The 26,252-nt window shown below is 41.2% G+C and overlaps 1 protein-coding gene across 4 annotated transcripts; it reads right to left on the bottom strand.

The window, feature by feature from the left end:
- Positions 1-77: 77 nt before the first annotated feature.
- On the bottom strand, positions 78-26,130 carry synj1 (synaptojanin 1). 4 transcript variants are annotated; one of them, XM_087172994.1, is made up of 31 exons: positions 25,981-26,130; positions 24,891-25,048; positions 24,576-24,662; positions 23,889-24,156; positions 23,405-23,630; positions 22,242-22,325; positions 21,814-21,891; positions 19,515-19,576; positions 17,476-17,572; positions 16,504-16,679; positions 16,340-16,421; positions 16,055-16,207; positions 14,535-14,700; positions 14,083-14,106; positions 13,399-13,590; positions 12,870-12,954; positions 12,290-12,430; positions 11,994-12,186; positions 11,370-11,528; positions 10,983-11,139; positions 10,687-10,813; positions 10,307-10,519; positions 10,145-10,223; positions 9,779-9,944; positions 9,481-9,663; positions 8,831-8,959; positions 6,852-6,893; positions 6,009-6,061; positions 5,711-5,894; positions 5,309-5,625; positions 78-3,688 (listed from the first exon to the last, which is right to left on the bottom strand). In XM_087172994.1, exons 2-31 carry the CDS (start codon positions 25,012-25,014, stop codon positions 2,672-2,674), a joined length of 5,064 nt encoding a protein of 1,687 aa, XP_087029120.1. In that variant the 5' UTR covers positions 25,015-25,048; positions 25,981-26,130; the 3' UTR covers positions 78-2,671. The 4 variants fall into 4 exon arrangements, with proteins under 4 accessions (XP_087029120.1, XP_087029121.1, XP_023258324.1 ...); XM_087172995.1 differs by lacking the exon at positions 14,083-14,106; XM_023402556.2 differs by lacking the exon at positions 21,814-21,891.
- Positions 26,131-26,252: the final 122 nt, after the last annotated feature.

The following is a 26,252-nucleotide window of genomic DNA, read 5'->3' as shown; positions in this document are numbered from 1 at the left end:
GTCTCCATTAACAAATAGATGATAAAACGTCTGTGTGTGTTTTTTCGTGTGCAATCAAAAAAGAGAAAAATCAACACTCAGGTCAACGTACATTTATTTTTGCATACATACAACATAAACTGCTTCATACATAAATGTACAATCAGCTGTGCACTTAAAATATGGAACGTTGGATATTAACATGAATCGCAGCTTCATGTTTTCTCTTTAATACGTACAGAATATGTTCAACAACACAGACTCTTATTTACTATGGGTTATAGCCATAAAAAGGGACACCGACCTCACAAAAGGAGCAATTTGTTTCCTATAAAATCTCATCTTGAACATGACAAGACACAAAGCGCTGGCTAGTCACCTACTGTTAATGCAGATACAGTTTCTACTCATATTCATATGTTTAAACAGAGCGCGGAAGCGTAATTTAGCTGGTACTTTCTTGGTTCACATGTTTTATCCTCCATGAACCATCAAAGATGCTTTTTAAGACATTTCAGCCTGTTACATAACTTGTGAAGGTTGGGGGGGACGACATCTGATTAGTCTACAACAGCTGGCATGTGTCCTTGTTAGGGAGGATTGTACTCTCACTGATCCTTTTGCAAGACTATTGCTCGTCATCACTGTCGACACTGATGCTGACCTGTGAAACTCAACAGCGGTGAAAGAGTGAAGTAGGTAGTACAGGAAGAAAGAAATACTGACACATCACCTGACCTGACACACACGCACACACCTTAAGAATGTTTCAGAAATCAGCCATGCTCAGTAACAATTACTCTCGACTGGAGGATCTGCAAACACAGAGGAGTTTGACACCCAATACTCAAATCACACTACTGTCTGGAATGTGTGAGAAGGACACAACAAACCACCAACTGGAAATGTCATCTGGTGATGTATTTGGGTCCGAGCTTATAGTGTGTGTGTGTGTGTGTGTGTGTGTGTGGGGGGGGTCCTTTGTGTTGTATAGTTTACATTTTCGCATACAGTGGCCATGGTTGAAGTGCAGAAATACAGTAACCGCCACGAGTGAGCGAATACAGTGGCTGTTAGTTCAGAACCTGAGAGCAAACACACTGTATGTACTCCAAGGGGAAAAGCTCTGCTATCCCACTGTTAACTCTGCACACACACTCACATCCAAACACAAACACTGTCAAACACAACAACGGGCGACACGCACCTCAAATACGACACATTACTTCTCACCACAGTATCGACAACAGATTATTTAGAGTAAATGTTCTTAGGAATTAAAAGCATGACTTTTGCAATAAACAAAAGTGGAAGTAAGAAAAAAATGTGCCCTCTTATTATTATGCATGGCATATGTTTGATGCCATGCATAAGAGACTCAAACCACATCTTCGTACTTAAGAGTAACAGAAGCATATATACACACACACACACGCACATTCTCATGAATTTACAATAGTATGGTTTGAAGCTTTGGATAAATCAAGAAGGATCAAAACACTACGGAGGTGGAAAGGTCAAAACGCCTTCTCATCTGTTCAGTCCGCAGGCTCTCGTTTTTGTCACTCTGCCATCAACAAGAATATAACCAAGAGAGCACACACAGCATTTTCAGTGCATATCAGTTACATTGTGCAAACCACTGTTACGGTTATCACAAACACACACATAAAGCCAGAAGTTTTCAATATTGAAAACATACATTTATACATAATCACTATGTATAGGTTTTGATATAGAGCTACAAAATATATTCAGCTAAGCATTAACGGCCCATAGACGAGAGAATGACGACAGAGTGGATAGAGAACAAAATGTCTTACTATTCAGTGGATGAGATGATATTACAGAGTGTCAGTCCTGCGGCAGTGAACGGTTTGACCGACTATGACACTGACTCATGCTGCTGTTGTTCACACTGTGGTGTCAGCAAGGAGGCAATGACAAAACCCAGTGCAAAATAAAGTACATTCATGGTAAAAACAAGCACACAATATGACTTTTGACTTTGCACCCCTCAAACTAAAACTAACAAGAAAAAAAAACTTACAATAAACTCTTTGCAAGTCAAAGCACTCTCTAATTGCTGTTTACAGCAGCAAATTTGGGGGGCAAATGTAAAACCTGCAGTGCATAGCCTTCTACCACGTGACGAACCCGAGAAAATAGAAGATTACCAACTACTCAGAGGATCCCGCTCTAATGTACAGATCAGTCAAAATGAGGGATATGAACCACAGTGTGTTAGCAAATGCAAAGGTAACACCGATGAAGGTGAAACCTCGCAGGCGCATGCAGTGTGCTGCACGGCCACACAGACGTGTCTTGAAATTGCACAGGTGCTTACACACACATGATTCGTAGGTATAGATATACTTTGTATAACTGTATATACTGTAGACACAGGCACGTTTGCCGCCATAAATAAAAATAAACATCAGAACAATTTATATTAAAATAAATGTTAATATCAGGAAACAAGCAAATATCTCTGTGGTAAAGTTAGAACACACACTTAGGCTCATACACTTCTCATGTTACTGCTCCAGATATAAATCCTTTCCTGTGATTCAGAAGGGGATTGGTCTATACTTCTTAAATACTGTCTCTTTTGTACATACACAAACACATATACACATTTGTCATAGATCTATACATATCTGGATATGCCCTTTACATATTAATGGTGGTCCTATCTTTCTGTTGACTCCCTGGGGAAGAAGCAGCTGTCACTGGGTCCCTCTGGTAGTTTGGGGTTACCGGTTGCAGTTCTGGTTGGAATGGGAGGAGGGAGGGTGGGGAATACTGAAGGGGTTGTGGATAACCAGTTGGGCTCTGAGTCAAACACAGAGCGGGAAGGCTGAGTCTGAGTTTGGGGCATTAGGGAACTGTTGGGGTTCTGTGGTGTTTTGGACGTAGGTGGAAAATCCAAATCATCATCAAAAGTGACCCACTGCTGGGTTGGTCTCCCTCCTGGGGGAGGTGGCTGACTGCGAGGTACAAGGGTAGGTGGAATGGAGGAGGGAGGAGCCAAAGGCAAGGCAGGAGCAGGGGACGGGTCAGAGGCGAAGGGGAGCAGAGGAGCAAGTGTAGGATTGAGAGTAGATGATGGTCCAAACAGGGACGTGGTCCTTTGGAGCTGGGTGGCGGGTGCAGCTGCAGGGACCGCTGTTGGAGCAGGGGTGGGGATGAGTGGCTGAGTAAGAGCAGACATTGTCCTCTGAAGGTTTGCCGTCGGGCCGGGACGCTGGGTGCTCAAGTCCGGGGTGAGCGAGCGGCGCTGCTGATGCTGCTGCGCGAGTGGGCCGGTGAAGGGGTTGGTGCTGCTGGGTCGGGCAGGGAGCGGGTCGGTTGGGAACAGGCCAGGGGAGGCACGCAGTGTCTCCTGCGAGCGACTACGAGACGGGACTGGAGGAGGCGGGAGCAGGGAGGAGGCGAACGGTGACGGGGTGGAGAGTGAGGAAGAGGAGGATGAACCAAGTGCTTGCAGGTCTGACAGAACGGAGGACTGGAGGGAGAAGGATGGAGGGAGAGTGCTGGAGGAAAACATAGATGGAGGAACGGAGGGGGGGGCACGCAGAGAGGAGCCTCTGGTCAGGGACTGGGTGGTGTGCCAGGTGGAGGAAGAGGAGAGGATATCAGGTGCAAGTGTGTTGAAGGGGTCAGGCTGCCATTGTGCTTCTCTTTGGATTCCATTCAGTCCATTTGTCTACGGAGGAACAAAACAAAGAAAATGCCATTCAGCTGTCACAACAAAGATAGTGTGAAAATAAGAACCATCAGCTAATATTAGAGTGTCTGACTAACTATTAGAGCATAAGTCTCTTTAAAATGTATGTTCTGTGGCTCAAAACAAAATTTAAAGAAACCCTGTGGAGCTTTTTCGTAAACAAATATTACATACTTACAATTCAGTGTTTATTACTACTGTGTGTATCAAATGTGGTAAATGCATTTCCTTCCTCATTCCTGACTATTTCGAAATTTGCATTTGTTTATATCTGTGTTTACATTAGTGAGCAGTCAGGACGCAGATGCTGTTGTTACATGTCGCGCCTGGCATGCTGTTTAAAAAAAACACACACTTAGGCAGCACTATGACGGCTTGTTTGGTTCAATGTAAACAAGCAAAGGCGGCATAACGTGGGGTCTTCTTAGTTGCAACATAGTGGGATCTCTGTATAAAAGGGCTAACTGTCATTCATATGGAAAGTTCTATCACAATGGGCAATTGGACATACCAGGCCTAGCTAACAACTCGTTAGATTATGTACAGCTGGTGGTCAAACCACTTTAGATGTTTCCCTCTTTTTGCATTTTAGGGCTAACATGCACTGCACATTTGCATTATCGCCCTCTGCAGTCAGCACATTTGTATTGAGCCACCCACATGCTCATACGTATTCCGCCTTGATTTGATAAAAGCAATGGGGAGCTGCTCATCAGAACACTGATCCATAATGCCAACAGTGGTCAAAAACTCCACAGGGTACCTTTAATGTGGCTCATTTAAAACACTTCCAAACATGTATTGTGTTATGTTTACAACACTGACTACTGCTGACGACTGATTCATGTATCACAATCCACATACAATCACTAACTCTACGACAAATGAATGAAATAATACAAATTAAACAAAAAGTGAAATCAAATGAGGTCATTGCATATATGCTCATTTGAAAGACCCGAACCCCAGTGAGCAGATATGAAAGGACTAGTGAGGGGAAAATGGCCAACAACAAACATCACATTTTTATCAGTTTTTTTTTCTTTTCATGTTATCTATTGTTTGATATGTTGACCAACAAACACAAATAATGATCCAATTTGTGGTCCTAACACAAAACAATGTATGGCCTTGACTAAAAACATCAAGGTTAAAGTAACTTGGGGAGGAGAGGTAAAAAGGAAGGAAAATCAATTACAACATGAGAGGAGGAGGTTACTGGATGTAATGCATGAGAGGTCATAACATCAGAGCAGGACTGTTGTGCTATGGAGGATGAGACAAAGAGGTGGTTTAATATCAAGTACCTTTCACCCTGAGGGCTTCTCCAGCTTGTGAGAGAGAGACAAATGTATCAGAGAGACAAAAGCAGGAAGAATGACACAGACAACTAAGCTCATCTGATGAGGAGGCAGAAAGAGGCTCTTTTCACCTCCTACAATTGTCATAAGTAGGCATAAAATATATATTTTTTATGAGCAGAATTCGAGCAAGAATCTGTCGTACACGTCTTGACTACATGAATAAAAAATGACGTTAGTGTTCTCTGTTCGGCTGCTGAAATTCCAATAATTTAATGAAAAGGAAATTGGCACTAACCTGTGCAGCTGGAACTGTCTCAGACTTGGCAGCATCGGGCGGCAGAGCGTGAGAGGAGCGGGAACGTGGCGGGGGTTTAGGAGAGGCTAAACCCTGTTGAGGCCCAGCAGGGGGGGCAGCTGCAGCAGCAGCACCAGGAGGAGGCCCTGCTTTAGGAGCAGGGGCTTGCTGTGGCAGGAGAGGAGCTGGAAGCGTGGGCTGCATTGGTGGTGGGAGTTGGGACTGAACTGAGGGAGCAGCATGTTGGGGCTGCATGGGCGGCTGCATCGATGATGGAGCCTGGGGTCTCACTGCAGGGGGCCCCATAGGAGGTGGTCCTGAGGGAAGGAAGCAGAACAGTTAAAGCTTAAATTCGCTGTATCACACTAATAAGATTCTAGAGCTGATAATCTAGTATAATACCTAGAGGCAGGTCAGTGGGTTTAGTCGGGGCACTGGGTCGTGGGGCTCCAGGATGGGTGTCTGGGATGGGACGCGGGGCCCCGGGATGCACTTCTGGGATAGGTCTGGGTGCTCCAGGGTGAGAAGGAGGCAGTGGGCGAGACTGTGGGGGCATACTGATCACCCCGGCTCGAGGAGGGACATTCTGGAAGATGAGAAGGGAGTATAAAATAGACAGAAATTAAGAAGTTGATTAGAAACAAGTAAAAAAAAATAGTCACCACCCTTTTGAAAAGGATATTTAGATTTGTAATCTCACCGGTCTAGGAGCACCTCCAGGTCCAGGAGCTCCCGCTGCTGCCTGGCCTCGACCTTAAAGAGTTAAAAACAAACAAACCCGCTACATTAGCAACAACGACAGCAAGCAAATTGTACTATTTTGTATTAAACATGTGCCCCCTAGGAAGAGATGTAAGGATAGCAGGAGCAGTACCAGTTCAATGAAATGAAAAGCAATAACTTTTACAAGTACTGTACTAAATCAAACATGCATTCACTGCAAACTTGCCCCAACCTATGACAATCCAAATTCCCTATTCCTGACTTCATTATTAATGATGACTCAGTCATTCCTGAGCTGCAGGAGATGTGGAAGAGAGGCAGGCTTTGTTCTTTGAGCCAGCTGCACATCACACAGCTTGTAAGGCACACACCTCTTCTTTCACTATTCTTTTGCTGACCTCCTCTCAGAGCCTGCGAACGTGTTCCCACGCCTCTTAGATGTCTGCTTCACTGTACAGTCACCAAACTTAAGGCAACCCTGCTAACCATACACACACCCTTACTGTGACAGAGGGATTTAACTAACCACACACACACAGACTATGCAAATGGATCAGGTGAAGACATGCCAAGTCACTACGCAACCAAAACCTATCCTCCCCCTGGGGCAGGCTTATTTTGTGTGAAGGCATAAACACAAAACGCTGGATCATCACAGACAGAGAGTGATAATCTCATCCCCATATCACTCCCAGTAAGTATAGGGAAACTCCATACAAAGCTTTCATGAGACAAATACAAACCTACATAACTAACAATCCTTTGTCTTCCGTGATACATTAAAGCTACGTGAGGCTGCATCATGCTTTGTGGCACTCACCTGCGGCAGCATCTGACCGGGGAAGAGCAGGGCTTTTTGGTCCTTTGCAGCACAAAGGAAACCAAACCACATTACTGTTATACACAAAGTGGAATACTAGTCACAGGAAACAGATGTTCCCAATAACAACACTTTACAAGAAGCACTAAGAATAGCGTATGGTGGTAATAGTGCAGCAGAGCAGTGAAGTCTGAGATGCTGTGAATCTGATTATTTACCTGCCTGAGGATTTTTCCCCACTAATCATAGTGCATTACTGCAGCTGAGCTGACGTAATGCCCATTTTAAGGGTTTACCAAAGAGATTTTCCTTTAATTCACGTTATCTCCCCCTATGAAAAGACTATAATCACTAAATAAACATTTTTTTCCGTGCACATGTATGGGGTATCCTGTTCCTCAACCATTTGAGTCAAATGGTTTGAAACATCCTGCCCCCACTACAAATATGTCATTAGGGAAAATGCACTTGACACTAATTGGTAGGGACGTATCACACTTATAACCATCACTGAATATTAAATGGGGAAGAAGAACTGTGGTCTTTTGGATGGAAAAGTCTGAATTGCCTCAGTAATTGTTAGTGTATATTTGGTCCCTCTAGCCCTTTAACCTCATGGGTTTTTGCATTCCCAACTTATTTAAATAAGCTAAATAAGTTTTTTTAAAACAGGCTACTAAACACGTCTCTCTCTCTCTCACTCACACACACGACTAAGATGGCCAACAATGATGCTGAATTGGTCAACAGTGAACCATCAATGTCAAAAAAGCATCAGTAACATTGATGACGGGGTGTAAGACTAAAGGGATCGGATGACATTTAAAGACACACCGCCTGGCCAGTTACCTTCACTGCCTCTCCTACCAAGCAGTGGGCTGGGACATTCGCCACAGTCTTGAAGTCAAAGAGGGGAAACAGTATTTTCAAAATAAAGTAGAGGAGGGAACATAAAAAACAGTAGATTACAATAAAAGATTTTAGTCGCAGTGTTGGTGGTACAATAAAAAAACATGACCTATCAGCTACTGCCACAAGAAATAAATTCACATAAGGGTAACAATGTCTAGGACAGTTAATAATGACACGTACACAGTGTTTACATGTATACCACAAGGGATGGTTATAAATATTACTGCAAAGCCAACCACATTTTCTCCATAAGAGCTTGCATCAATCAAAATCAAATCCAAACCTCATTAACATGTACTTAATCTAGTACCCTAAAATCAAGCATCAATCAGCAACTGCATGTCCTATTTCCACATCAAATATTCTGAGATTCATGGGTTCATATCATGTGGATATTTCAGTAAATAAATAAATACACTTCTCTTCCTGTTTGTAAAAGTAGCTAATGTTTAATGTCCAGTGACAATGCCATTTTCCGAAGCAAATGCCTATTGGGCTGAATGAACCTCAATAGCGAAGTGAATACGGAACTATTCCCATTGACTATCAGTAGTCATGTATGAAGTCAGATTTCACAAACTCAGGAACACCTCTATGACAGTTGAGCTACAGTATGTATTTGCTGGATTATCAATGAGGAGTTATGGATGTATTCTTGGTGTATTGCACACTGACTGAACTGAAATGAGTACTGCAGCTCCATACAATACAAAGAACTCATAACTTAGCTTACAGGATCAGCACTAATGCAATGTGCTTCTGTGTGTGTAGCGTCAGATGGAAAGTAGCAGCCACTAATTTAAATGCTTCAGCGATGTGAGCACATAAATACACAGTTCCACAGCAATAACTGTACCTGCAGAGTCCTTTCTAACAGGCAGAGGGCTCATGCCTCCTTCAGGAATGAGGCGAAGCAGTGGGATAAAGGTGAAAATGTTAACACCTGCCTAAAGTATCTCACATTGTGCCATTCTGAACAACTGAAAATCCACACTTCAAATGTGATTCTGAGATTCAAATTAGGCTTTAATCAACTGTATGCAAGACGGTAAAGGATGACACTTTACCTGATGGTGGTGGTGGACGTTGAGGGGGTGCTGGTCTGGCTGGGGGGGCATTGGGACGAGGGGGAGGCGGGCGTTTGGGTTCCACACTTTGCGATGTAGGGGCACCAGGCTGGAAATCAACAGGAGGCCCTGGGAATGAAAAAAAATAAAAGAGAAGCAAATTTACACATGAAAAATGAAACTGCCTAATGTGAGATAGATAAAAGTACTTTCATACCGTTTCCCCTAAATTCAAATTTCTCTGGAAAAGAGCCTGACTTAATGTCTTAAACCTCATATTTCTCCACATCCTTCAGTTCGGTCGTTGTGCACAGCTGTGATTCAGTGTCAACCAAGGGAAAGATGAAACTAACACTGCACACATTTTAATACTGCACTATAAAACAAGTTTCAAGGAAACAAGTCGTTTACTGTAAGACACACCACAAGCTTTCTAACACTAAACACAGACTGAATCCTCACACATTACATTACCTGGGAATTCTCTCCTCAGTGATGATGGACTTAAATCTGCTTCCATGCATTACAAACAGAGCAAAATTACAGTTTATATTCAAGCAGGCAGAAACTGCAACCTGAGCAGAGGATTGGTCTGTACTTTCAAGTAACCTGATTTCATGTGTGTGTGACGCCTCACATGATGCGCTCACCTTGTGATGGTCGGGAAGGATGTGATCCACGACTAGGCCTGCTGGGGGCTGAAGGTTCTCCGTGGGTGGGGGAGGGACAGGGGCTACTGCGGGGGGAGGGCAGAGGAGAGGATCCAGGGCCAGTACCTGCTCCAGGCTGTAGGTGCTGGGGAAGGATCTCCTCCACCTCGTCGTCCACATCACCTGGTACAGGACACATGAGGGCAGGAATTAATCTCCTTGAGCATAAACATGAATTGACATTAAAATATACATTCCTATGGATAAAGACTGGGATTACATGTCCGTAACTACTCACCTTCCATATCATAATCGTCGTCACCCATGTCTGTGTCCTCAGCAAGCAGAGTGGAGCTGGCTGAGGTGGGGATGCTTCCACAGATCCTCTCCACACTCATCTCCTCCTCAAGACTCTTGATCCAGCCTGGACTCTTCAGGCGGATATCAATCACCTTGCCAAGGACCTACAGAGATGTAGGGGAAAAAAGAGAAGAAGAGACTATGATATACAACTGATAAAAAAGTTTCAGTTTCTGTGTGAGACACAAATTGTGACTGAGGCTAAAGGATAGAGATGGATGCACATTTCATGTTTTTAATGTTAAGACTCATGGGAGGATTTTTAAAGCTTGGAAGTAATTAAGATTAATTAGTGATGACTTACAGTAGAAGCACTGAGAGACAGAGCAGCAAGAGCAGAGTAACCTTCTAGGAAGGTTACCCACATTTTCTCCTCAACAAACCTGCAGCAAACAAGGACACTGTTAATGAAGTCTAATCATCTAAAGGTGACTGATGTCTGTCTATGTTTGGATATCAAACTCACCTGATGAGGATGACCTCTCCAAAATTAGCAAATTTGTCCAGCAGTTCATCTATGAGTGCATCATCAAAGTAGTCATCAGGGCCAGAGGTGCAGAGTGACACCAAGATGGTGCCATCAGGAGGCCCCTGCAGGGCGATGACGTCTTTGTAGACCTGATGCCGAGCTTCTGGGTCGACCTCCAGAATGTCCACATCCATTATTGCCACCACAGGCCTACAGACAGACAAGAAAGAAGGTAAGCAGAAAGAGGTTTTGGGTCCATTTATCAAAAGCACAGATGTGCCATAAAAAGTAAATGCAGCAAATTATACCTCTGTGGTAAAATATCAATTCAATATCATCCATTCCCTTGACTCTTATAGATATATCTTTTTAGTTACCTGTGGTCTGAGGTCTTAAGCTCAGCCCTGCCATAGTACTTCAAAGTGCCGGGGCTCCAAGGGTAGTCTGGATCATCCTCACTCTCCACAGATGTAGAAGCTGCACCTACTACATTCATCTCCTCAGCTGCAAAACATGCACACACGCATATATGTACAGATGTAAAGTGTTCTTATGATTCAGGACTGTAGTTTTTAAAGTTTTTATTATTATCATACGCAAGTGTTGAACCAAAGAGGGCAGACAGGACAGCAGGATAAATAAGCCTGTTATCTGCGGTGTCTCTGTATCTCACCTGTTTTGTCGAAGTTCCACTTCCTTCTCTTCCAGAGTATGCGGTCAGTCCAGGCTGGTGTGCGGCATTTCTCACTGGTGTCATAATCTTCTGAGAAGAGGTCATACTTGTAGGTGGGAGCAAAATCTAACTTTCCCTCAATGAAACCTCGGAAGACCTGTGGAAGAAATTTAAAGAGAATATATTATCAGCTAAAACCTAAATAATGTGTCACCAGGTTTGGGTGTGTGTGTTTCTGCTGTGCAACATCAACCCTTTACTTGTGCATACATACGGACTATAAAACCAGTGATTTCATATGATCTCACATCATAGTAAACAGTTTTCTGTTGAGAGGAAGTGAAACTTCATTAACAATTACTAATGCACGTGTTGTGTAGGCCTTACCAAACCAGCATTCTTCTGGTCCAACAGTTGGTCCCCAGCTGTCAAGGCATCCCAGCTCTGCTGCTTGATGAGTTCTTTTACTTCCTCATTGGGCAGGCTGATACGATAGTTAAAGTCTCCACACCAGAACACATAATCGTGTGAGTATAGCAGACGACCCTGAGGGACAAGACAGATGCGGTTTGTTAATGTCATTGTTATTACCAACTGTGTTTACTTAATTTTAACGCACTTTATGCTTTTATGAACACTGGATGGTAGCCAAAGGAGCGGTTTTTAATGCTAATCAAATCCGACACATCCTATATCTGAATGTGGCTTCTGAAGCTATGGCGACTCCCACTGATGTCCCTAGCCTGATTTTAACCTGCTCCCCTTGGGTGTCTATAGTTAAGGATTGTAAAAGTCTCCCTCTTCCCCTCTACAGCCCGTTCGGTGTCCGCAGTGATGAGGTCATCCCACTCAGAAACCATTTCTCTCCTCCGTCTTTGTTGTAATTGTTTTAATTATTTATCTTGTTTTTGATTTCTTACTTTTATGTCTTGTTTTTACTGCAAAGCACTATTATTTCTATCATCATTATTATTATTATTTTCTTATTATTATTATCATCATCATTTTTACCATGGGGAAGCTGAGTCTGCGTGTGATCTCACTGTAGTCATCATTCCTCTCCTTGACTTGTGATTGGCCAGCAGCGAAGTGGGAGCAGACGAAGCAGATGCTGGTGGTGTGGAACAGCAGGCGGATGGCCACACCACCTTTATTGCCTGTGGCCCCACCCATTCCGGTTTTTACAGTATCTACAGCTACATCCCTGGAAAACATATCGAATGATGATGGAGATGATATCTGTTGCCACACCTGTGATTTACACTATCATTTTATATGTTTCTAATGAGAATGTGTGCAGTTCATACCTGATGAAAGGTGCATGCTGTGGGCGGATGAAAACAAACAGACAAACTCCCACCAGCTGCTCTGAAGCAAGCAGTACATACTTGTGGTCCCGGGAGATGTTTTTTTGGAGCTCAGCTGCCCACAGTTTCTGGTTAGTGGTGCTGAGGTAAGAACCGAAAGATGTGTTTTAGAGTTGAAACAGAACAATACAAGAAATAAAATCACAGTAAATATAAACATTTCATCTTTTTAAATTTCAAAATTTTACAAAATCCTTTTTGTTCTTTTTCAAAACATATTTTCAAAAGAACTCATTTCTGGGTAAGTCACATTAGGCTTGTCTGATCAGACCTAAACAGATACTGGTCACCTTTGAAATCAACCTTCTTTCTCAATCTTTTACATACTGTAAGTTTTGTATCCCTTTTCATGTGATTAAAATATTTTTATAATGATATAATATCTTTTATAAGCAAAATAGCAGGTTGTGTGGAGCACAGAAGAACACCTTATGTCCTAGAGTCCAGAGGAGAGTATCTTTGCTTGTGCATTGACTTTTCTGGGTGACAGTTATTTCAGGCTAGAATCTTGCAGACATACCTGGCACTGACGATGTTGCCAGCATTCAATTCAACCATTTCCTCAAAACCGATGGCAAAGATATCTATAGGGTTGGCTTTGGTGTCTGTAAAGAGAAAATAAATACACAATGTTCAACACAAGTGCCGGATCAAAAATGATTATGATGTATTATAAGTTTTTATTAGTGGTAAAGTTTTTTCCTAACCTATAGGAAAAAAAAGCAAAAATTATGACGGTAAGTAAAATTTTCTTTTACAGACTCTATTTTAATGTACATGTTTCTTTAACTTGTTCACATTAGTAAATTCATTCAGGTAGCACAGTATGGACGGTGTCAGTGGTTTTTGACCATTTAGCTCCCTGGACAGCAGCTTAAAAGCAGTTACTGAAGGAGATGGAAGTGCATGTATTAACTTTTCCCTGATGATTCAAACTTCAAATCCCTGCATCTTTTACTTAGTAAATCATTAAACATAATACATGAATGAAACATTTCCAAAGACGACATCTACTAGCAGTAAATGCAGATAAATAAATACCAACATACCCTGGAACTCAGGATGTCCTGCCTTCTTTGGAGCATCCAACAGCCAGTCGTTGAGTGTCTGGTTGCGGAAAGCAATGCTGCGAAACTGTTTACCCCCGTTGACATTCCAGGTGCCAACACACACCCGGATCTGCTTGGGCCTCGTGTATTTATGGTAGTTCTGACACATTCCCAGCAATACTCTTGGGGAGGCTGCAGATGGGAAGAGATTATGATTAGAGTGTAACCTGGTTGAATATTTGTGTGTCTATGGGAACGGTGGCATACAACGAAACAACGAAAGTCACAAAAATGGGAAAAGGCTAATCAATGGGAGACCATCCTAATACAACAGAGGAAGTTCACAACAATGTTCAGAAAAATGGGTCATGGGAGGAAGGTTGTAAATCAGCACTGCTGCTGAAATACAGATTAAAAACTCCAATAATCAACCTTGGTAATGGTTCATTTCTGCCTCTAAATTTCGACTTGAAGGAATATTAAATTTCACTGCAAAATTCAGCATCTTCTTTCTTTTAGTCACTGTTGCAGGGGCTTGATAATATGCAACAGACACAGTGCGAAACCACGACCAACATTGGATTATAAATGAATGAACAATAATGAGTAGCAAACACAGATGAAAGGACAACTACAGGGGATGGAAGGATCCATCCACTGGGGGCAGTCTATCAGTTACTATACCTGATTGTAAGACGGGCTCAGTGACTAAGATTGTGTGCAAGAGCAGGGGGGAGAGAGAAGGGAGAGAAGGGCGGGTTAACCAGCGCTTTAACAGATAATGCTAGCAGAGCAGTCGGTCAGTATTAATCTAACAGGGACACAGAGCTGACACATGGAGATTACACTTCCCACTTGACGCGGCACAGACAAACCCTTCCATTGTGCAGTGTCGCCTCTGGCTAACTAGATTACATCAGATATGGGTCAAAACTTGTCAAAATATTCAAACAATTCCATGATGGCGCACAAAGGACATTAGATCAATGATTACAAAATACAGAAGCTGTAATATGGAGAAAAAAAAAGCATTTGTTATTCTTCTTAAGTAAAGTAAGTAAGTAAATTTTACCTAAGATATGATCTGCTGACTCATTTAAATAATGTGTAATTTTACAGAAGTTGGAAAGAATTACCATAAAGACTTGAAGTAGTGAGCAAGGCCCGAGCTTTGTCCGCCAAATCACTGTTGAGTGTGGAGCCCAGCCTCAGGATGTCGATAGCCTCCTGCTTAGAACTGTCAAAGAAGTTGTTCTGGATCGTCCTCGTCACTGATCGAGCTCCGTCTTTTAGCTTCCCCGCCTACGAAAAAGACACACACACACAAAATTACAAACAATTACATCAACCAACATTAATTATCACCTACACCCCCACTAGAAAGAAAAGTCTGTACTTCACACTCCAACCATAGAAGAGAAGTAAAGAAGAATCACTTCAGTGATAAAGATTTAAAATATAAAAAAGAAATATAGGTTTTTGAACTGACCGGGAAGGATCAAAACTGCCAGAGAAGGTGCAACTTCAAAATTCCACTGATTGATGTGCAACATGATTTGAGTTCTTGCCACGAGGCAATAATTTTGATTGGTTCCTCCAAGTTCCATAAACAAGACAGCAGATATTGCCAGATAATTTGGGTACCACTTGGATTTGATACCACAGTAAGCAGATGATCACTCAACAAGCAAGGGGCAATGAGAACTAGATTTCTGTGAATATTATCATCATTTAACCCATTAACACTGTAATCAGTAATGCACCAGAAAATAGACCCACAGCTCAAAAAACAACATCAACTGACTTGTTAACTTACCACACAGGTAGAGAGGTCCAGAGAACAGCAGAAAGAGATAGCACACAAGAGTTAAGAAACAGAAACACACAACTCTACTCACAAGGGACCGACTGATCATGCAGAACTCTGTCACAATGCACAACGCACAACTAGCTCTGATTATTTTTAAAGTGCCATGAAACTGGCACTTTAATAATAATTACTATAAATAATAACTATCAATGTCTCCTCTTTCATGACTTATGAGCTGGTCAACAGGTAAGTGACAGGTAGTGGGTAGAAAGGACCAAATGAGAGCCACTATGAACATCTCTCAGCCTTAGTGTACCAAAATATAAGAAGTTAATTTGAAAATACTGCATTTGAAAAAATGTTTTGTTTAAAGTGGCAAAACTTAATTATGATATCTTAAAAGCTTTATTTTATTTTTTTATTTTTCTGTTTTTCAGTTCAGTTACGAGCATTTATTCTTGAGCTGCTTATTAAAAGTCCACCCTTTACATCTTTTACGATCTAACAATTATTCAGGTCAAAACCATTTTGCTTCATGAGAACAAAATGCAAAACAAGCAACTACAAAATACAACATATTCAACTCTGAAGTCTGATGAAGTTCCTTCAATCCAATTATGTCATTCGCTGTTTCATGTGCTCAGCCAATAGCAACAATAAGGAGGATGTTGTTAGAACAGATAGAGCTGTACGTAACCTCATCAGTATTCAGGTGCTGAAATTCATAAAATCTGACGACATCATGGAAATCCTACTTCACATGCAACTCTGATAAACTACTGTGCCTACAATGTTGTACTATGAACTTGTATATTTGTGTGTATTTAGTGTCTCCACAGTGTGTACCTTGGCCTTGCCATCCAGGGCACCAGTGCCTGCGTAGATCTTACTGACGGAGTCTCCGTTGGCAGACCACATGGTCCTAAAAACCTCTTGGAACCTTGCTACCAGCTGGGGTTTCTCTGTCAGACTCATTTGCTCTAGTTGTTTTGGCAGCATCTGGGGTGATGAGGAACAATGTGTTAAGACTAAAACCCATCATCAATAAAGGCAATGGACTTTGACTGAAGAAATGCAAACACTATATGTTTAAACCAAACAACGGCTTACTGCACACTGTCAGACTCCTACCTCAAGGGCAAAAAAGGCCTGTACACTGTTGGTTCTGTCCAGACAGTCCAGGCAGTTGGTCCTGATGGTCCCACCCTGAGTCCTTGAAACAGGTTAAGACGTTAAGAAGCAATAACAAAAATTAGATTTACTACTACTTCATAAAAGTTTGTATTAATTCTCACCTTGCGATGCCCGTCTCTCCCGAGTAGTAGAAGAACCCACACTCATCTGTGAATTTATTGAGCTGGGGTTTGAGGATGCTGTTAAGTTTGTCTGCCTTGCCTCCCTTCACATTTTGGTGGTAGTCAAAGTTCACCATTTTCACTGCTGTTGCGTGCTCTGATGCCTTCAGATGACTCTGAAAAAGACAGGGATAGGAAGAATACTTTAACCTAGAAATTCATACTGAATGCAAATGGGTTTTGTATGCAAGGTGTGTTCCCTGTACCTATCAAGCAACAATAGTTTGCATTCATTAATGCAAAACAAGTGGTTTCAATTCTAAGGAAATCTTTGATTGTAGTCTGAGAACATGCAGGTCATGTTTCAGGACATGGACACATGTTGACATCTGGTAAAACCACTGACCGTGTTTACTTGGTAATACAAAAGATTGACACTCAAAGATCTAAAACTCAAGTTTTGCCAAATAGATAACATATTTACCACTTAGCTAACATGCTAATACATTTGCCTTTGCTAATATAACACCTAGAGCACATGCTAGATGTTTAGAAGAGCCCATAGCTTACAAAGCATAATATATAACATACAAGTGAAATGAAGAGCTGCCCTGGATTTTTTGTGGTACTGCACTCAATCCTACATTGAGACAAAATGTATGATAAACCAGGAAATGCATTTTTTTTTATTTAAAGCAAGTGTTTTATATGGGATAAAGAACCAGGGATTGAGTAAAAACATCACTTTTTGACAGCTGGAAGAAACAGCAGGACAGTGATGCATTCTGTCTTGAGACACATACTCAAAAGAATTCCTCACTAGAGTGTGGGTTTACGAAGAGAATAAAGGGAGCATCTGTTCTGACACACATCGTTTGCTGTCAGTGGGATCTCAGCTACTTCTTTCATCTTAGAAGCATCAGATAATAACTTGCATGTTATTGTGAAAGGACAGAGAATGGTTCCTCTCACCTGAAATGCTTTGCTGAGCATGTGTTCTCCTTCCTTACTCCCAAGCAGGTTGATGATCACCTGTTTACCATACAACCTCCGCAGTGCAGTGAAGTGTCTGGAAAACACATAAACAGTCAAATAATATGCAGTGCATAGGTTAAAATTGCACCACAGACTAGTAGGTTACCAACACTAGCCTTTCCTAAATGTATACTGTAGTAGAGTTTTCATGTTTTGTACCAATTCTTAAGCTTGATAAATACTATACACACATGATGTCTGTGTTTCATCAACATCTGCTAACGGGCAGAGCCGTTAGCAAGAAGGTGTTCACAAAGAGAATTTCTTAGGAACACATTTGTTTTTATGAGGCTATGGGGTCTGGTGGGAAAAATAAAGGGATGGTGCAAAGCCAGGATACTTATAAATATTCTAGAGCCACTATATAGAGCTGGTTTAAATATTATAATAGATATGGATAGAAAGGCAGCACCATTCAGCAGGGAGAAAAGCAGATATGAGCTACAGGCTGCTATGTGTTTATAAAAAGATGTTCGATTTTGCTGAAGTGTCGGCAGAGACACACTTGGCTGTTATTGCAGAAAACTGGCTGGATATTACAAAGACTGACTCATCATTCCTCCTCTGAAAAGATATTAGAAAAACTAGTAGCACTGCCAACTACTTAGACTGTACACAATTAGTATTGTATAAGAAAAATTGTCATTTTCCCCACTGACATGCTTGTCTTGACACGTTCAAGATACTAATAAGCAAAAGAAAGCTTGACATAAATACTGAGCTCAGCCCTGCTGAGTCCAGCCTCTATAGTTCAAGATGTCTGGAAATCGAAGGACCACTGGTTGTCTTCATAGCTTTCCAGCAAAAATGTTGTGAGTGAACAGCACGGCTACTACAACACTGATAGGGTGGCTACAGAGAGGTGATAAGGATGGAACCAGGCACGGTCCTTAAGGTGTGGCACAGTGATTAGGGTGATCATCTTTCCTTGTCTGCGTTTAGTAACAGTGACAGAGCATCTGGCTTAAGTGTCCTAAAGTAAACTAGCTGTTCTAAAGGATGCTGCTCTGCTGCTGACCTAGCATCTGTAATGTGTCTCTGTCTTTAAAAAAAAAAATCTCATTCAAATGAATTAATCCTCATATTCAATGTTTAAGGTAAAGTTACACTGATTTTGAGGCTTTTTCACAGACTTTATGTTTATGATGTTACATAAATCATTTTTTTTTATATTAGACTGATATCTGTCTGCGTTTATGATTAAAATGATGTTGAAGGACTTGCAAACATTGGAATACTTTCTGTAAAGAAACTACACGTTTCTATGTTTTGATCAGTTGTAGATAAAAATGTGGATGACTTCACTTTAGGAAGCACCTATTTGTCACTGAAGAATTTCAATAGTTTTTCATTGTTTGTTCATTGTAGAAAAAGCTTTAATTGGTTCAATTCCCGACTCTTCCGGTCTCCGTTTCGAAGGGTCCATGGGTAAGATACTGAACCCCAAATTGTGTATGAATGTGTAAGTATGTTAGAAAAGCACTGTATGAATGTGTAGGTGAATGTGGCTTATAGTGTGAAGTGCTTTATGAAGTCTGTAAGACTAGAAAAGCACTATATAAGTACAATCCATTTACCATTCCATTTACTTTAATACGCATGCACATTAAACACACTAATAAAATAATTTGACCTCCAAAAGAGATGTTCAAAAAGTCAAGGAAGGACTTGCAAAGATACTGTCTACAATAAATATAAAATACAGGTTACAAAGGTCGACAGATAATCAAGTGCAAATTATGTGCCTTTTCTGTTCCCTGCAATAAACCTGCCTCTGAGGACAGACTTCAGTTAACATCTTCTCCTTCTAGACTCTGGAAAGCTTCTCTCTATTGTAGCTCGGGCAGTAACTGCAGGAGACATAATATTATGGTGTCTCCTATTCTCGTCTGAGGAGTGGTAATCTGGTGGAGGCCAGATAAAGCAGCTGGAGACTGCCACGCACACATACACACTACACAGAACATTTTAATTACCTTTCGAATGCTGGCGCGTTTGCCTCAAATCCCCTTGAGAGTTTGACACGATGAGAGCCAACCTACAGGGTAGAGACAGCCAGAAAAGACAAAAAAGAGACAAGTCACGGTGTCCTTCTTTGGTAAAGATCAAAAATGGAAAGTTGTGCAAACACACACATGTTGCAGATGGCCAGAAAACCTGGTGATGAAGAATGGATTTGTGATAAAAGTTTTACATAATGTTTCAACAGCGGAAATGAGACCTTAATAATGTCCAAAAAAAAAAAAAAGACAGAAAAAAAGATTTGGGGTAGGACAACAGCAACACAGGGGCAACATGGGGAGATTTGTTTATACAGAGACAAAGACACTGCGCAGAAGAGAAATCTTGTTGCCTGTCATCTCTCCAACACCTTTAATGGTAACTCTTTGTAATAAATAATTCTCCTAATAAAGGGTGCTGGCTGAATCATGACAAACACCAAAGAGCATGACCACATATGACTGAGCCTTGACAGGCTTAGCAGGACACAGGCCCCTGTTACATGGAAACCTACTCATTCTGCACTGCAGGTCCTTACTTGCTCCCTACCTGTCTCCGCCTGTGGACAAACACTCCCTGCTTTCATTTAGTTTCCCCTTTTCAACCTGCCTTTTAAACCTTTTCTCTTCATGTCTCTAAAAGCCTATTATATTAACTGAGTTATTAACTGAAAAAGATTTAAACCAAATACCACCCCATACTGTTTCTGCCTCCTCTTTGTCCTACTGGTCACTCTGTTCAGGTAACAAGCAACATGCACCCATTCAGTCATTCATTATTACCATTACATTTTCTATGAACATTAGTGAGATCTCATGAGTGACTTTGGCTCATTGTGTCCTTACAGGGTTTTTCCTTCCTTACAACTCCCATTCCTGTCTTTGCCTTTCTTTTGAACCGTCTGCTAATCTTTTCCTCTGCTTCGTATTCATCTGCTTAAAATGTTTGTGTGTGCCTACTGTGGCTGGGCCTGACTTTGGCAGGACTAGACATTTTGCTCCATGCTGCTGCCATTTTGTCACTCCTTCCTTTCTCTACTGTTGTGAAGGTCTATTCTATGCATATTTAATAACTTCCTGAGATGGCATCTGAAAGGACTCGGGTTACAGCTGTACTTCCAAAAACCTCTTCCAGCTCAACAGATAACAACCGGTGTAACTGGTCAAACCATCCTTCTAACTTACTTTGAGTTTTCTATACTACTAGCCTAAATGTCCACAATATATTTCAAGGTTGCATGTTTCATGAAACTTGCAGTTGTTCAGAAGGATTTTTTAAAAATCTAGCACTTATTAAAAAGGTGACCACAAGTTATCATTCTCCTCTAATAATTAATTCCACAAATGACTCTCTCGAAAACAACCATATAAGATGATTAAACAATATTTAGCAACTACCCGACTAAGAGGGGGCAATCCTACCACCTTTTTGACTTACATCTTACCTTGCAGGGATTCATGATACTGTTCTACAGTTACGGTTCAGAGACTAATTCACAACTATTTGTAATGCAGACTAACTGTATAAATATCAATAACTCTTCTTGATAAAATCGAAGCTATCTGTCCTGCTCAGGGAATGAATTCAAGAGTATGGGGAGGAGAAAGTAAGCCTACAAGCCACAGTTGGTGGAGGGGTCTTAGAGCTAAAAGAGTGCCTTAAAAGCAGGAGGGCTACAGTTCTGTCTGAAAACAACCCCGAGCCAACTACCCTGTGTTTTGACCAAACCAAGGACCTAGTGGACTGAATAGGTGACTAATATGGTCTTGGCTTGCCTTAGCCCTCTAAAATATTGAACAGCTCAGTCTTCCATATTATCAGCCAACACCTATCCAGCTGCCTGGGGAACACTCGCAGCTCCAAGTGGAGGGAAGTGGTTGGGGGATGTTTTCAGACCAGGCTCTCACCTGACCAAAGAAGTCTGGGAGCTGAGGAAAACAGAAAAATGCCCTTTACCAACCGCTATATCTATCGTTAACCTCCCCCACGTCTGATCTAATCCACCAGTCTGTGCAATGTCAGGACAAGGGCAGGAGAATCCCTGTGATGTTGTTTAAAGTGTGCATTAAATGGGTGATCCTAGCTCCGGCTTTAAACCTCCAAAATGACATTTTCTGGGCAGGTCCTGTGTATGGGATCTGGATGAAAATCCATATTAGGATTGCCTCGGTTTTCACTCCTGGCCTTTGGCATTGCACAGAGAAACTCCCATCCGCAGTATTAAAGCGCCAGCACCACAAAGAGCCAAAAAAACCAACAGAAAACGGGTTGTACCAGGTGGGGGTTCTCATCCAGTCCATTAAGGTGCCGATTCTCATTCAGGTACAACCAAACACCCTTAATGGACTTTTTCTGAACACAGCATGGACAAAAAGTGTTACAAATGGGATAAAGATGTCCAGTTTAATTGCAAGGAGACTTTTCATTCCCCTTACACTGCCTTAACAGATACAAATGACAAGTACAATATATTTTAATGAAAGTTTTTTTTCTTATCTTGAAGAACTCCACACACATAGGCTTCATTAAAGTTCAGTGATTACACTTAAGAGTGCAGACTGGGTGAGCCTCATCTATAACTGTAGCATTTACAAAATGGTAGGGACAAAGACTGTGTTTTTTACTTAATGTGGCTTGATATATGAAAACCTCATATTCAATATTCAAGCCTGGTTAAATGAGATAAATTTTGTTTCCATTACCTGGATTCCTGGCTGTTCCCAGAAAAGAGGAATGGACCCACGGATCTGTATGAAGGATGAGACTCTGTCATCCAGGAAAATAACCTGTATAAAACGAAAAGAAAATCTGATGATCAAGTTTATTTGCAATATGACAAAACATAGATGTAGTCTTAAAAATCACAATTTAAAATAAAGAAATGACTAATTTGCAGTTGATATACAAAAAAGCAAACAAAAAGCTGCCTATAAAAGCATATGAATCTAAACACAACTGAGCACTTAATCAAAAAAGAAGAAAAACATAGAAAGTAACATAGCCTTTGTAAACAAAGGACATAGGGAAGAGACAACATGTTAACTCCTCCATGACAAGTAAATACAACACCACAAAGGCTAGCAAAAACAACCAGAACAGCTGACAATCCAATATAATCCAACACAAAAACCCTACAATTACCACAACACTAATGACCACTTTCTGTTCAGACTTTTAGGCAGCCAATATATGTGTAGCTGTACTGCATTACACTGGATTGCAATTGTAGTAGTTCCAGTTACTGTTTCCAACCTGTAGCTTTCTGTTTGTTTCCTCAAGCAGGAACTTTAAAAAGGGAAAATGCCAACTGAGTCATTCTCCACAAAGAAGAGCAGAAACTTAAGCTTGCACATTCCAATATGTGTCTTCAGACAATATGCTGACTCAGCAATAAAAATACTGACTCAACTGAAGTTTACTAAATGAAGGGCCCTTCACCAATGAATCAGTGTGTTGAGATATTATTATCACCATCATCCTGCTGGTTTTCCTTTATATTTTAATATTAACTGTATATCTATAATTATTATTGCTGAACATGAAGCAAGCATGAATCATTTTACTGTGATACTAACTGTTGGATCAATAGTGTTTCACCAGTCAACAGATAACCAGTATTTAAATAGAGTGTATTAACCAAGGTCATGTGACTCCACGAACAAATGCATAAATAAATATTAAACTGAGTGGTGGTAGAATATGTTTGTCACTGCCAGAGAATTGCCATGCACCAAACACACTGAATCTAATTTACTAAAACTGAAAAAACTATTGCATCAAACTGATCTTTTAATCACCAGCTTTTTATCATGACACATCACGAACAAAAAGAGAAACAGCGTAACACTGGAAAAGATCTGATCACCTGCTCAGTCTCCACAAAGTTTGCCACTTGTCCATCATCATTCGTTCCTCGGACATTGAATCGTGTGCCCGCTCGCTCTGAGCTGAGGCGAGAGAAGATGCAGGCCTTGGCCTGTTTGTGACCTGCGTAGATCGTCCTGATCTCCACGCCACCACACATCAGCCTCAACAGCCAGTCATCACAGTTTACTCCATAATGTTTCAGGTGCAGGTGCAGAGATTGGTTCCTATTTATTCATAAAGACAGAATCAACAGCAAACACACAAAGAAATTCAGTGTGAACTGTTCATTTTCACACCTTAGTTGCAAATCACAGGGCCCCAGTATCACAGATTCATAAGAAGCTACTTCACCACAAATGGAAGACTGAAGATTGCAGATCATGTATTTAGTTCATATCTACAACATCAGAGATTTTAAAAGCCAAATGCTAGCCTATTAATCTTCATACAACTCTGGAAAAGTCATCATTTCATGCTCTTACCAAAAGAAGCGGTTATCTGTAGTGTCTTCAAGAATCCTGCGACGTGCATTGAGACTCAAGTCCATGCTGACTCCGGTTGCAGACCAGGCAAAGTAAAAGTGTCCCGAGTTTAGGACCTTTCGCACCTCAGCGATCCGGTCCTCATCTCCTGGATCATTCTTCAGTGATATAAAGTCTGTCTGTGTGACCCTGAAAACCTCAGAATCCTGCACCTTTCCCACAGAGCTGCATCCTGTCACAACCACCAGACTGTGGAGCATGGAGTCACCTGCAGAAGTTAAGGTGGAGTATTAGTATGAAAAATTATCCTTAAAAAATGATGGAAGCAACCAGTACGCTGACTGATATAAAGCACTGCATTACAAAAAAAAATACAATAAAACATTAAGAGACTGTGTGAAAAATGGCTTATTAAACCTTGATGCCACTCATTTACAGAAAGTCCCCAGCCAGTCAAATCTCAGCCATCTATAAGTCTGAGCTTTAATCTTTTACACAGCATTTTACTTGTTGTGATAACAAGAGCCTTCAAGGTCATATGGAGGACAGGAGAAAGCAGCTTATAAGTAAGAAGTGACAGGGCTACAAACGAGAGGGCCTTTACAGCCACACATGAACCTAAGGGTCAGACCCAGGACACTTCTGCAACAAGGAGCAATGAATAGAGAAGATATTTCTTTAGCTTACCCAGGTTTAGGCGGAGGACACCCAGGATTCCATAGGCATCAACAATCTTGCTGTACGTGTTTTTTATGGCCTCTTTCTCTGCTGCCGCTAGAAGACAAACAACAGCAACACAATGTAAGGGAAATAATGGCAGTGTTTTTCCTAAAACTTTAAGTTAGATGTAGCCTGTGACCTAATCACAGCATAAAATCACATCCATCACTTGTGGCCAGGATTATGTCTTGTAGTCCCCCTGTAGCATCCTTATCTGGGGCAAGTGTTTACAGAGTATTTAAGTCATATCTTATTACAGAGTAATCAAACAAAATGTCTTACACAGAACAGCAACAGCCCCTGATTCAAACATGAGGCATTCTTCCCTGGTCCTAGTTTCCACTATGACACTGTAGGGGGGTGGGTCCAGCTTGTGGTAAATGCGATATCCTTTGCTGAAGGCCATTGTTGATCCAAGATGAAAAAACCTATGTTATGACCTGGAAACCAAAAAAACAAAACGAAAGACAATTAACGACAACAGATCTGACAAGCGACATTGCAATCAGACACAACATCTGTAATTTGTTGGAGAGATTACCAAGATCTGAGCCTGTAGCGTTTATAGAGTTATTACATTTTGTATGTAACGTTGTGACTAAACCAAATGTAAATACGTTACCAACACAATGTATGAATAATTGTACACCACTCTGACTGCAGTTAATACAATATTTGGGTTTTCATTTTTAATTCTCTAATTAATCTCCTACTCTACTAAGACATCTGTCATGTTATTCAGCAACAAATGCGTGATCCGGCCTGACGAGAAAACTAAGATTGCAAAATCAGTCTAACGTACTACTACTTACTATATTACGGACATGTTTAAGGCCCACGCATATGACAAGCGAATTTTATTTTAAACCGAATATCGCAGGTGGTTGGAGATCTTGAGCAGCAGGAGCACTGTGAACGATAACGTTAGTTAGGCCGGGGGACTGAAATATCATCCATCCTGACACGGACAGTCACGACTTTAAAATGCAACTGCAGCAGTCGCAGCTACCGCTAACGTCTACCCGCCAGCTAGTTTTAACGCTTGGCTTTGTGTGATGGAAAACCAACTACGAAAGCGATGATGTAAAATGATAAAGCGAAAATATCTTGCTATCTATTTAACGCTAGCTGGTATCGCTAGCCAAGTTAGCTAGATTAATCACAGGGATAGCTATCATTCGCTAGCTTAAGATACTTTGATGGTGGTACTACCTGCACGTCCGGAATGATAAACTCTCATTTTCATATACATTTGACTGACTCGGTCATGTATAACATATAAACCTATACATGCATTTGAATTACAGTTTTATCTGACAACTGCGGGTTTTATTTAAATTAAACAGAAGAAAGACTACGGTTGTCTCCTTACCGTTTCCCCCCACCGGGTTGTGACTCCGCTGTCACAACAAAATCCTTCCCGGTGTGTTAGCGAAATGGTACATTCCGACGCAACGCACCTACCTGACGTTACCGTAATTTCTGGTAAAATAGTGGTGTTCACTTTTATACAAGGGCACCTGAAACAGTGAGAGAATGTAAGCAAAATATTTTACAAGCTAACTCCAAAAAAAGTTCCTGAGACGTAATTCAAATACCTATTAATTATATCCAATAAAGGGCCGGATGCAAAGAGTCACAAAA

This window comes from Seriola lalandi, unplaced genomic scaffold (genome assembly GCF_002814215.2).
Source record: "Seriola lalandi dorsalis isolate HSWRI2012SDOR001 ecotype SW California unplaced genomic scaffold, Sedor1 jcf7180002053944, whole genome shotgun sequence".
NCBI classification, from domain to species: domain Eukaryota; kingdom Metazoa; phylum Chordata; class Actinopteri; order Carangiformes; family Carangidae; genus Seriola; species Seriola lalandi.
This window is presented reverse-complemented; position numbering and strand designations above follow the sequence as displayed.